This window comes from Mytilus californianus, unplaced genomic scaffold (genome assembly GCF_021869535.1).
Source record: "Mytilus californianus isolate M0D057914Y unplaced genomic scaffold, xbMytCali1.0.p SCAF_7, whole genome shotgun sequence".
Classification (NCBI taxonomy): Eukaryota; Metazoa; Mollusca; class Bivalvia; order Mytilida; family Mytilidae; genus Mytilus; species Mytilus californianus.
Genome location: NW_026262723.1, coordinates 112,709,046 through 112,721,507, shown reverse-complemented (window position 1 = coordinate 112,721,507; position 12,462 = coordinate 112,709,046). Strand labels below are relative to the sequence as shown.

The following is a 12,462-nucleotide window of genomic DNA, read 5'->3' as shown; positions in this document are numbered from 1 at the left end:
GTTTCACATCTCATTGTACTGCCTCCATCTCAGTACTTAATTTCAGTCTTAATATTTGAGTTTTACTTTTAGACTTTAAATGCTACTTACATATATATATTTAAATTTCAATAATCTATGGTTTTTTAAATAATTTTTCTGAAAAACATGGTAAATCTTTATTATAATAATAGTTTGTTTATATTTGTACATTTTGTAGTCCCAGGCATTTGACGGAAATAAAGGTCTATTGGAAAAACTTGTAAAGTTGTCCAGTAATGAGACATATCCAAAGTATGAAGATTATATTTCTACGTGCCAAGGTAATATCTTAAAACTAAACATGATTTTTATAAATTGAAACTTGGATGGAGAGTTGTGTCATTGGCACTCATACCACATCTTCTTATATCTATATATGATGTATGCAATAATGAACTCCAATAAAAAATCTTAAACGGAAAGACCTTTGTATTGTAAAATGGAAAAATCTAAAGCTCTTACACACCAACGAATGTAAAACATATGCCATTGTTACAGGCATTTTCTTGTGTAGAAAATATATAAACCTGGTTTTAATGCTAGCTTATCCTCTCATTTGTATGACCAGCTTACACAAACAAATTTGGCAAATCGTAAGTGAAAAAATTTAGACAGAATGCAGTTGATCTAAATATTTGTTAGTTTTTTTTCGAAATATTGGAAGGAAAGATAAAAAAACAAGAGCTTCATTATATTTCTTAATATTTATCTAAAATATCCCATATCCCTAAACCTATTTATATAGTAAGTTACCAGTTCTAAAACAAATCATATACACCCTCAAGTTACAAATATCGAACATGCTTTGTTATTTTCTAAATGTCCAGATGTAAAACTGTCTCACTCTAACCACATCTCTCAATTAAAAAAAAAAAAACTTTGGTGACAAATACTATCATTTCAGGTATGCTAAGGGTCCTGAACAATGCTTTGGAAGCCATATTACCCAAGACATCAGTGGATACACCAACAACATTAGATATATATACCATAATGTCGGATATCTCTAGCAGACAGGAGTTATCTGAACCAAACAACGCTGATCTTACTCCTGCAGAAAGAGCATTTATTGCTTCACAGATTGCTATGAAGAATGAACTGGATGCGGATATAAAAAATGACGATGTAAGCAATTAAAGCTGATTTATTTTACACAGTTAAAATATAGATTAATTTGCTATACAAGAATTTCACCACCATCACAAAATAGCATATAGTAAAGGTACTTTGGTTTGTTTAAAAATCATTATTGCAATTTAAGTTTATTTAGAAAATACTTGACTTCGGCTATTTACCATTGTTAGACATATTTAAAAAAAAAAATCGAAATTTCGAGAAAAAAAAAGATAATCAAAGACCACAGTAGTATATCGCTGTTCAAAAATCGATAAAGCGAAAACAAATCCGGGTTACAAACTAAAACAGAGCGAAACACATCAACTGTATGAGTAAAACAACGAAACAACAGAAACACTGAACTGCAAAAAAAAAAAAACAACGTCAAAATACATAGAAACGGAATACTTAATAACTGCGCATCACATGAATAGATCAACGCCACAAAAAAGTGACGTATTTTAGTGACGTTCATATATACATATTCGTTACGTTTTGGATGTGTATTTATCAACAAACAATTGACATTCTTGTTTGAACCAATTGTTCTCTTTTTCTTGTCGACATGTTTCTGACATCATATAAGGCAGACCAATACTCCTTACCTTCTAAATACGATTAAAGGAAAATTGCTATGGTCTTGAATGTTAACTTTATTTTCGTGATCTTTTACAAATGAACGTTTGAGCTTAAATGTATTTTATTTTGTCAATCTATGCTGGACAAATTCTATATGTAGGTAAAAAACGAGGTTCAAGTACTATTGGACAGTATTTCCTACTTAGGTCAGGTGCTTCAGATGTTGAACTTTCGTAAACAGATGCCTGTTTACGTTCAAAATGGACACATCAATTCCACTGAAGACAAGAAACTGATTGGAGAGTTGATTCAGAAAGGGTTTCAAATCAATGAAGTAGATTTAAGTTTTGTAGAATCAATTTCACAGTCAACAAAAGAGCAAGACATACAGGTAAACACATTAATAAGAGATTTTAAACAGTAATTGTTATGATTGGTCAATACTATATATCGAAACAAAAGAAAGGGAAACGTGAAAAAATATTCATCCTAATTGTGTTGTAGATATTTTTCGATTCTGTCATGTCTGTTAATGATGTTAACAACCAGTGTGAGTTCAAGTAGGTTTACATCTTGATGCAAAGTATCGACATATGTCTACTATATGACATATTGTATAGAGATCATTTACTGTTATTCGTTGATATAAGTGTAGTAATATTAACAAAACCAATAAATGATAACACAAAAAAGGAAATAGTTGCAGTGGAGTCGTACGTAAAGTTGTTAATTTCTGTGTCATTTGTTCTCTTGTGGACAGTTGTCTCATTGGGGATTATACTACATCTTTTTTTTATGTCCACGAGTTAATATGAATCACATAAGTGTCTAACCTACTTTTCTATATAACTAAGGATAGTATTTGTTCTTAAAAGGTAACATTATATGACCACACACCATTTTCGTGGGATGAGGAGTCTAAGTTCATATCATCTAAGACCGTCACTGTGTCAGTGGGAGAAGGCAATACAACAAACTCAGCAATACCATCGAAAATCAAACTTCAGAATACTGGTTTAGTACCAACAAGAAAAACTATCAAAGTAGCCATTCCAGTTGATAAAAATGAGACCACTTCACAGATGCTAGTGTACAAAATGTACTGGAAGACACCTGCAGACAGTTTGATAATCAGTATAAATAACGCAATGAACCACCTTAATCACACGATTTACATTCGGATGACAGAAGCTCCAACGGAAGACGAATATGACTGGAAGAAAGTTACAGAATACAGCGACTGGTTAAGCTCCAACGAAATAAAAGTAATACTCGACGGCGGACTATACACAGCCCCAACAAATGTGTATATTGGAGTCCTTCTTCGAAAAGGTATATCTATTAAACTTTTTAGAATAGAGAAAAACTCAAACACACGTGTAAGAGTTTGCATTTATTGGTAATCACCGAGGTTATTTAAGTCATTTTTTGTTTTCATGAATGTTGATACTTCATTTAATCGCAATGACAACTAACGAGAATATAAAAGAAAGCAAACGCTTACAAATCAATAAATGAAACATTTGAAATGACAAGTACTGACGACGTATTGCAATATGCAAATTAACCTTATAAGTCAAATATAAAACATTACGTAATAATTTTGTAACTTACCATATGTTATAGGTTCTGCTTATATTGTCTTGGATCCTACGGTGGTCATATACTTCTCCAACATTTGTCTCCAGTGGATAGTTGTCTCATTTGCAATCATACATTTTTTCTTGTAAAGATTAATTTATAATACTATATTGAAAAATTCAAAATAACAAAACGTGTGCAAGACCGAACATATCAACATGAGTACAATAAAACACACACTTTGATACAAATAGATAGTTTTTTATAATTTTATTCATTATAACATAATAATTCTAGAGCTTTTATTGACAGAAACATATTCCGCCCCTACATTAACCAGGCAAAGACGATCATATAGTACTACTATTGTTGCTTATGAAATTATTAGTGCTACTGTTGGTTGTAGAGTATGGGATACTGTAAAGCAGAAATGGGACAAAATGTCGTGTCAAGTAAGATTATGGTGAACCCTTTTTCTGTAATGATTGATGTAGTCCTATTTCAATTGGGTATTCAGTCCATTACATAGTTGTTCCATATTTTTGCACTCTAGCTCTATGCCCTGTTTGCTCCTGATAGGGTCTATTTGAAAATGCGTATCGAAACGACATGCATTTTCATTTAGAAAAATAGATTTTATAGACAAAGAAGTTACTCTTCCTTCAGCGCGCGATTTGTTGTTTATCATTAAGGTTGACGTGGACGTATGTTATGATTATATCGCTTTCAAATATATATAAGAAGCCACAATGATTATTTTTTTGTCGCAGACATCATGGCATGTTATTTGTTTTACCTTATTTTTAAAAATCGCAATTATTGTCTTAAGCTTGATAATAACCATTCCAACACCCGAACGAAGCAGATTTATACGTAATAATCATTTTCTAGCACTGGAAACTATCGATGTTGAACATTTTATCTGTCCCAAAGGTATAACATGCAGCCAGGTAGTCATATCTTTGGGACTGACTAGAATAATTATATACATTGATTGGATTTACTGTTGATCACTTAAGGAATTATGAATATAAAGTTTGACCTTCCAAAGACAAAGTTGACCTCGTGTTGGTTTATGCAACCCTGTTAAGTTCCGCTTTTTCGTTTGTAACTCCTCGTGTATTGTTACATTCACTGATTTTTAAATGAATGGGTTTCTGCGTTCCAGATGAAAGTAAACCCAAAAAACGCGCTTCGCAAGCCCTGAATTCATAAAGTGTTTTTTTACAATACTTTATGTTTTTTTAATGTCATGTTAAAAAGAAGAAATAAATAACAAAACGGATTGACAAAATTCAAAATTCGAGGATACAGCAATGGAAATGGTAAAAAACTTAAACGATGGAAAGACAAACAACAGTCTAAAACACACTACACAGAAAACTAAAGACTGAGTAATACAAACCTTATAAAAATGAGTATGATGTCAGCGACTCCGGTCGAGGTTATACTTATAGCTTTAATTAATGATACTTCATACGCCCATTTTTTCTTTTATTTAGCTTTCTGCTGCATCAACTATCAATGAGACTGTTTGTGAGTGTTCCAATCCACCAGGAAATAGTTTTGCCACAACTTTCTACGTGCCTCCAAACACAATCGATTTTGGAAGTGTTTTTGAAAAGTTTGATTTGAAAAACAATGCAGCGGTGTTTGCAACTGTTTTATCACTAGTACTGTTATATAGTTTGTTATGTGTATGGGCATTCAGACAGGACAGAAAGGATCACACAAGGGTAATGTAATTGGCCTATTTATAAAACATTTGACAAAGTATATATACTTAAAAAAAAAGATTATATGTAATCGGCAAAATTCACAATATTCAAAGTAAATGATAGAATTGATTCAGAGAAAGTCAAATAAAGAGAATAGCACAACATGCAAACAGAGGAGAAACAAAGCTTAATTTTCATCACTTGAAATAATTATACCTTATCTTTATCCACATTGCTTTTTGTCAATTACAACTCTACAACAATTAAAGTAACAACGTATACGTAACGCCTGTTTCCTCCTTTTTGGAAATTCCTATGAGCATATAACCGTATTAAATACAAGCTATAGCATCGATCAGACGCATACAACATATAAACATCATATACATAGTAGCTATAGTAGCCCTTTCGATGATGATAGCATGCATTCTATACATAGTAGCTATGGTAACCCATTCGATGATAATAGCATGCATTCTATACATAGTAGCTATGGTAGCCCATTCGATGATGATAGCATGCATTCTATACATAGTAGCTATGGTAGCCCATTCGATGATGATAGCATGCATTCTATACATAGTAGCTTTGGTAGCCCTTTCGATGATGATAGCATGCATTCTATACATAGTAGCTATGGTAACCCATTCGATGATAATAGCATGCATTCTATACATAGTAGATATGGTAGCCCATTCGATGATGATAGAATGCATTCTAAAGATATACATTTCATTAGTTGCAAGCCAAATTTCTGTCCCTATCCGATATACCCTCATTTTCCATTGGCAGTCCAAATTCATTTTAACCTTCATCCAGACGACCTCAATTATCGGACCTATTTATTGCATCTGTTTGTTAGTTTGTTCTTTTCTTGAACATGCATGAAACATTTACCACTTGAAATAGCAATCATCGATCAATTAATCAACATGTATGAACTACAGTCAAATTTGTAAAGGTGCTTATCAAGTTATTGCAACATCATCTACATAAATATTTACTTATTGTTTACTGTGTGTACATGGGAGAAAACTACCCTTATATGTAATCAGTTGGAGCTTCTTTTTTATGCAACTCTGAAAACCATGTCTTCAAAGATTATTAGATACTGTTCAAAGGGAAATAATCCTTACATATTTATTGATTGTCTCCCATATTAACTTTCTCTTCCATGTGCATGCAATAGCTATGCAGTGTTCTATAGTGTTGTATTTTATTTTATAACTATTTCATTGTCATAACAAAAATTATTGTAATCATTGTATGAAATTTAAAACCCGCAAAGGTCCATCTTATTATCTATTATAAAGAAATAAACGGGTAGCTTCTTTATTAAAATGAAGAAAAAATCAACGAACCCTAATTATAAGTGTTAATGTAAATCTTTCAGTGGGCTCTATCATACCTGAGTGACAACGGTCCTTACGACGATTACTTGTACATTCTGACGGTGTTCACAGGACTACACAGAAATGCTGGAACAAAATCCAGAATAGGTTTCATGATAATTAATGGCAAACCAAAGAATAGCCATTTTTATGAACCAGATGTAAGAATATTAGATGACGAAACACATCGAGTGAGTATTTTATTCGCTTATTGTTTATTTCGCTTAAAAAACCCGTTCTTATGATTTATATTTAGGAATAAAATGGAACCTTTTAAAAGAAACCTCTTACTTCTCTTTTTGAAATACAGTTGTTATAAAAACATAATGTGGTATGATTGCCTATGTAACCACAAAAAACAAACAGAGGACAACAATGTTAACAATTACAGTTCATTCACGATCTGAAAAAATTGATACGATACATTACGCTACAGATGTCAAAAAGGGGGGAGCATGTATATTTCCTGATCTTTTGATTTGAAGTTGACAGCACGGATTCACAGTTAACGCTAGTCATTAAAATTATGATAAAAAAGTGCATCATAAACGGTATATATCTTAAATATGTGAAAATTGTTGCGATTCAATATTTCCTAGACTTAACAATGCAAATCTTAATTATATGCCATCCTGATGTTGCAAACAGGAATAAGTCAACGTGGTTTTGTTATACGGTTTCATTACAGATCCTCACAACGGTACAAGCAGATAGCATAGTAACTGACCTACAAAGATATCTTTAGTTACAACGCATCGTTAAATGACATTCATTATACAATGACATTTGCCAGAGAGATAAACGACTGTTACCAAATACGCATACCAAGTCTTAGATATTGAAGTGTTTTTCAATTATTAATCCTTTAATGTTCTAGCATTTAACCCGTAGTAAAAGTAAATGATAACTTATCGTGGTTTAATAATCATGATCAAATTTCCGTCTTCTTTTCTTCAATAATGACATCATCTAGTGAAATGTTTCTCCGAATGTGTACGTACATTGATCAACAAAATGGGTGCAACCTGTGCTTACCATTCCGATGCACATGAGATCACTATGTTTGCTATGACTAAAATTTAGTTATTAGTATATGTTAATGAAATAACAACCGAAAAACTATAAGATAAAATATCTAGAGGGCAGCATTCAGTCATCAACAATGGACATATATATCTATATGTTGCTAGATATTAGCCGTCTATTAGTCTATTAAGAATTTTTACACACCTTAATGGAAGCAATGCAAAGGTCTGCCATGAACACTGCAAATTTTTCAAACAATAGACAAAAATTAGATGTGACACAAAATGACGATTGACGAGGCTACGGACAGACAAATTATTATTTGACGGGGTTAACCAAGTGATTTTGTTTATATTATAGGGTTTTGATGTTGGTAGCATCCGGAAATTTGTCATGAGCGTTCCTAAACCAATAAATGACCCAACAGTATTAAAAATTTGGCATGATAATAGTGGACAAGGAAATTCGGCATCATGGTATCTTAATAAAATCATACTGGAGGATGTACAAACTGGTGGGAGGTAAAGCTTACAAACTTTATGTTGTCTCCTTAAGCTACATAGAAACATGTTCTGTTTTTGTTCTCTTTTGTTGTGATATGGTGAAGAAGGAATGAAAGAGACAATTTGTGGCCCATGAAAGTTGTAAAATAGTAAAATTATTCACACCTATCAGATTTTATTTGCTCATTTTATTGAATGATCATGGTTGCAATTAGATGATAACTTAAGCGCATAAAGTTTGTCTGGGATACCACAATGATGTCATAACCATGTGAAAATTGACATATATTGACCGAAATAGTCATTTGACACATATATAGCCTATCGACAAAGTGAATATAAGCTAAGGTATCACTCAAAAAGATATTTTAAACAAATTAAAATATTTGTAAAATACATTATGTAGCTAACTTTTTGCAATAAGTTCTTGGATAATAAGTAAATATCAATGACAAAATTCAAAAAATGAGATGAAAGTTTTGCAAGAAATGCTTGGTTTAAAGCTGAAATACAAATATTTCAGACCATATTTTAATAGATAAATACTCATATTGTACATGTTAATGTCTTGTTAATATCTGAATGTTGTTATTTGGTAGATTGTTAATGCTTGTTATAATTTCAAATTAAAGATGCTAAAAATAGCCTTATCCTGCTTCTTTTTTATTGACAGGTATATGTTTATATGTGATCAATGGATGTCTTTGGACCATGATGATGGCTGCATTGATTGTGCCATTCCTGTTTCAGATGAATTGGATAAACACAAATTTTCATTTTTATTTAACGAAAAAACTAGACAAAACACAACAGACAATCACTTATGGTTATCTGTTGCTATCCGACCTGAAGACAGTAACTTCACAAGGTTAGAAAGATTGGCTTGTTGTTTGACACTGCTGTTTCTTACTATGATCTCAAGCGCAATGTTTTATGGACAAAATATTGGAAGTCGCTTTTCAATTGGACCTATCACATTATCACTTTCTGGGATATATATTTCACTTATCAGTGCACTAATTGCCGCACCTCCAATATTCTTAGTATCTTATATGTTCAGAAGTTCGAGACCGCGTTCAACAAATGAGAAGAAATATTTAACAAATGTTAAAGAAAATCCTAAATTGACACAATTGACACCCGATGAGAAAGTCAATCCCAATGTAGATGTTACAGACGATTCTGAATTTTCACTTCCGTTTTGGTGCAGATATGCTGCATGGGGAATTGTCACATTAGCCGTCTTTGTATCTGGATTTTTCCTAATTCTCTATAGCATGGAATGGGGAAAGACGAAGTCAGAGGAATGGCTTCTATGTTTCTTCATGTCATTCATCGAATCAATGCTCTTAGTTGATCCACTCAAGGTGAGAAAATCTATGTTTTACTTCCAACGGAGCTTTTTTATGTTATTCATGCCCGCGGTCCTTTGACACCAAATTTATGAAATTTTGGAAGTTCTTTCGAATAATTCTCTTGAAAATATTTCAATAGATTTCACAATTTATTTTGTAAATATACACACTGCAGTTATTCATAGATATATAAAAAAATATATTGTTCCCTTACATCCAATCACAGCGCTCCTAAGTTGACTTCCTTCACCTGCCTTGGGTACACAAAAGGCCAACCTAATGCTGGGAAAATGTAATAGTACCGTTTTCCCTATACTGTGACATAAAGATATAAAGAATTCTTATGACACCATTAATGCAATACTGGGTTATTGTGAAAACCTTGGCTATAATAAATACTTGTATGTCCCCATTACTTAAAGAAATATGGATCATTTTATGTCCCCACCCCTACATGCTGGTTTACCTCTTTCTCTGCTTCTTTCAGATAAGGCTTAATAAACAACCTGTATCCAATCATATCTCATCTTATTTAAAAAGAATAATAAACAGTTCCATTTAAACAGTTCCATTTAATTTGTATTCATTTTATAAAAAATTTACAACATAAGCACAAATTCAAGATTTTTAATACTAATCTCCATTCAATGCTTTAGTATATACCATATGGTGGTTCAAAATTTCAGAGCTTGTTATAAAATCCATTATGCTGTCTTGAAATGATATAACAAAGATATTAAACACTTTAAACATTAAATATGCAAAATACTCAGCTGTAAAGTTGCCTTTGTTGCCTGTAATAATCTTTGAAAAAGCTGAATTATGTCTCTTGGGAGTATTAATTTCCAACAAAAGTCCTTTAAAACAGTAGAAAATGAAAAATTATATATACCTGATATAATAAAAGATAGAAACTACAAAATGTAGCACTATTGAAATATTTGCTGCATGAATTGCCAAGAATGTGAACAATTCTTTACACAAAAGAGTATAAATTCTATCTAAATTTATCCTCAAGTGGGCCTCTTTTTTTCTTAGATGGACAATTATAACACTGAAAATGCTTCTAGTATGACCAAATATTGTCTTACTCCATAAACAGAACAAACTTAACCAGACAATTTCCCATTTTAATAGATTATGTCTAGAAAAATACCCAAGTGATACATTTAGGGAATTACACAGCAAAAAAGGCAAATATTTCAGTTAAAAATATTTGTCGCGACTTGAATTCTGGTGTTTCCAATTAAATTAATCATTGCGAAAGGTGAAAACAAATACAAACAAAACTTTAGTTTGGTGCATTTTATACAATATAGTTGATATTGAAATCCTAGAATAAAGTTTTATGTCAGTATCCATCAATTTGACATATTATGATGACTCAGCACTTTTCTCAACACAGTATTGTTCTCAGTGAAAAATTTCTATTCTTTGTGATAAAAATCAAATGTTCTAATCAAAAGCTTCAAAATAGTATAATATAACTGAAGTCTGATTGATTTTGATTTCCCTTGCTATCTTCAGTATAGGGAAAACGGTACTATTTATTCTGCCATAGGCGACAATACTAACATTTTCTAAATTTACCACTGTTTATAATAAAAACCTGGATAAAACAGTTATATGTGGTGTTAGTACTTTTTTATTCTGTTTTAAAAATTGAAGCCAAATAGTACCATGACCAACTTCCAACGGAGCTTGTTTATGTTATCCATGCCCACCGTCCTTTTACACCAAATTTATGAAATTTTGGAAGTCTTTTCGAATAATTCTCTAGATAATATTTGAATAGGTTTCACAATTTATATTGTAAGTATACACACTGCAGTTATTCATAGATAAATAAAAAAATATATTGTACCCTTACATCCAATCACAGCGCTCCGAAGTTGACTTCGTCCACTTGCCTTGGGTACACAAAAGGCCAACCTAATGCTGGGAAAATGTAATAGTACCGTTTTCCCTATACTCTTTATTCTGAAAAAAAAAAAACACAAGCATCACAGATAGATGTCATCAAATAAAACAGTCAGTGTAAATTTCAATATTAAACTAAACTATAATAGACTGGATCTTCTTTTTTATTAAGAATGATTGATTCTTGTCTTAGAATCTGAAAATGGTTGATGTACACTTTTTGAGGGAGGGTGGAGGTCTGCAAAAGTGTATGTTTTGTACACTTTGGAAAATGGTTGACAATTATGGATGACCTCTTAGGGCGTTATGAAAACACTATCCTAAGGTATAAATTGAAATACACGTCGCAAGTAACACTTCAAGTAAGTTTAAACAAATAGGTAACGAATGCAATAATCAATATATATTTTGCATGACATATACCTTTCAAAAATAAAATGTCAACCAAAACATATTATTGTAAGTTAAAAATTCTCAATAACCTGTATGATTAATTGTAAATTTTTGCAAATCGATGAGGTAAAACATAAAGTGAATTAATTTTAAAAAAAATCTGTTCTTTTGAACTTTTAGATATTTCATACTGTACATATTGCACAGTAACATTGTTCAAAGAAATTCTTCATATTATGAACAGGCAGATAGTTCCTGATGAAGATAAATACAGATCAGCGCTTCAGTCGCATGGAAATATAAAGTATTATTTTGATTTTTTATTAATGACATTTATTTCAGAGGATTTCAATTTTCTGAATGAGTCGTACTTTTTGTGTATAAAATACTGGTCGTTCCTAAATGCATTTCTTAATTTTGATGTTTACCACCTTAACAGTGACGCATTTACTCATATCTTTATCACAAATCTGTTGATTGTTTAGTTTTTATGGCAGTATAATACAGTTAATATAATGATAAGGAGATGTGATATGATTGCCAATGATAACAGTTATTCAACAGATATGCAAAAGGACTGTCATGTAAGCAACTATACGTCAACGCATGGCCTTCAACAATATGAAAAAACAAAAACAGTTAAGTAAGCTCTTTTAAGCAGTGGTTTGACAAAATGTGAACAAATTAATGCTATGCATACATCACCCACCATGAAATCATCAATACCTCAAAATGTACATATCAGGAATAGAAGACAATCTGTAAAATTACAGAAAGAACGACTATTCTGTTATTTACAGATTTACGATTGCAATAAACATATCGCTATTGAGTTGAGACACAGACGAATTATATCGGT

At 31.7% G+C, this 12,462-nt stretch overlaps 2 protein-coding genes across 2 annotated transcripts in view; both read left to right on the top strand.

Moving 5' to 3' along the window:
• The window catches only part of LOC127708016 (polycystin-2-like), a 109,184-nt gene that overhangs the window by 83,484 nt on the left and 13,238 nt on the right, over positions 1 to 12,462 (top strand). The window lies entirely within an intron of this gene.
• The window catches only part of LOC127708012 (uncharacterized), a 63,862-nt gene that overhangs the window by 46,135 nt on the left and 5,265 nt on the right, over positions 1 to 12,462 (top strand). Inside the window, exons 13-21 of the mRNA XM_052212803.1 lie at positions 200 to 302; positions 926 to 1,146; positions 1,877 to 2,107; positions 2,592 to 3,048; positions 3,610 to 3,749; positions 4,800 to 5,033; positions 6,409 to 6,597; positions 7,793 to 7,953; positions 8,609 to 8,803. Of these exons, the coding sequence (XP_052068763.1) occupies positions 200 to 302; positions 926 to 1,146; positions 1,877 to 2,107; positions 2,592 to 3,048; positions 3,610 to 3,749; positions 4,800 to 5,033; positions 6,409 to 6,597; positions 7,793 to 7,953; positions 8,609 to 8,803 (1,931 nt within the window). The remainder of the gene's footprint in view (positions 1 to 199; positions 303 to 925; positions 1,147 to 1,876; positions 2,108 to 2,591; positions 3,049 to 3,609; positions 3,750 to 4,799; positions 5,034 to 6,408; positions 6,598 to 7,792; positions 7,954 to 8,608; positions 8,804 to 12,462) is intronic.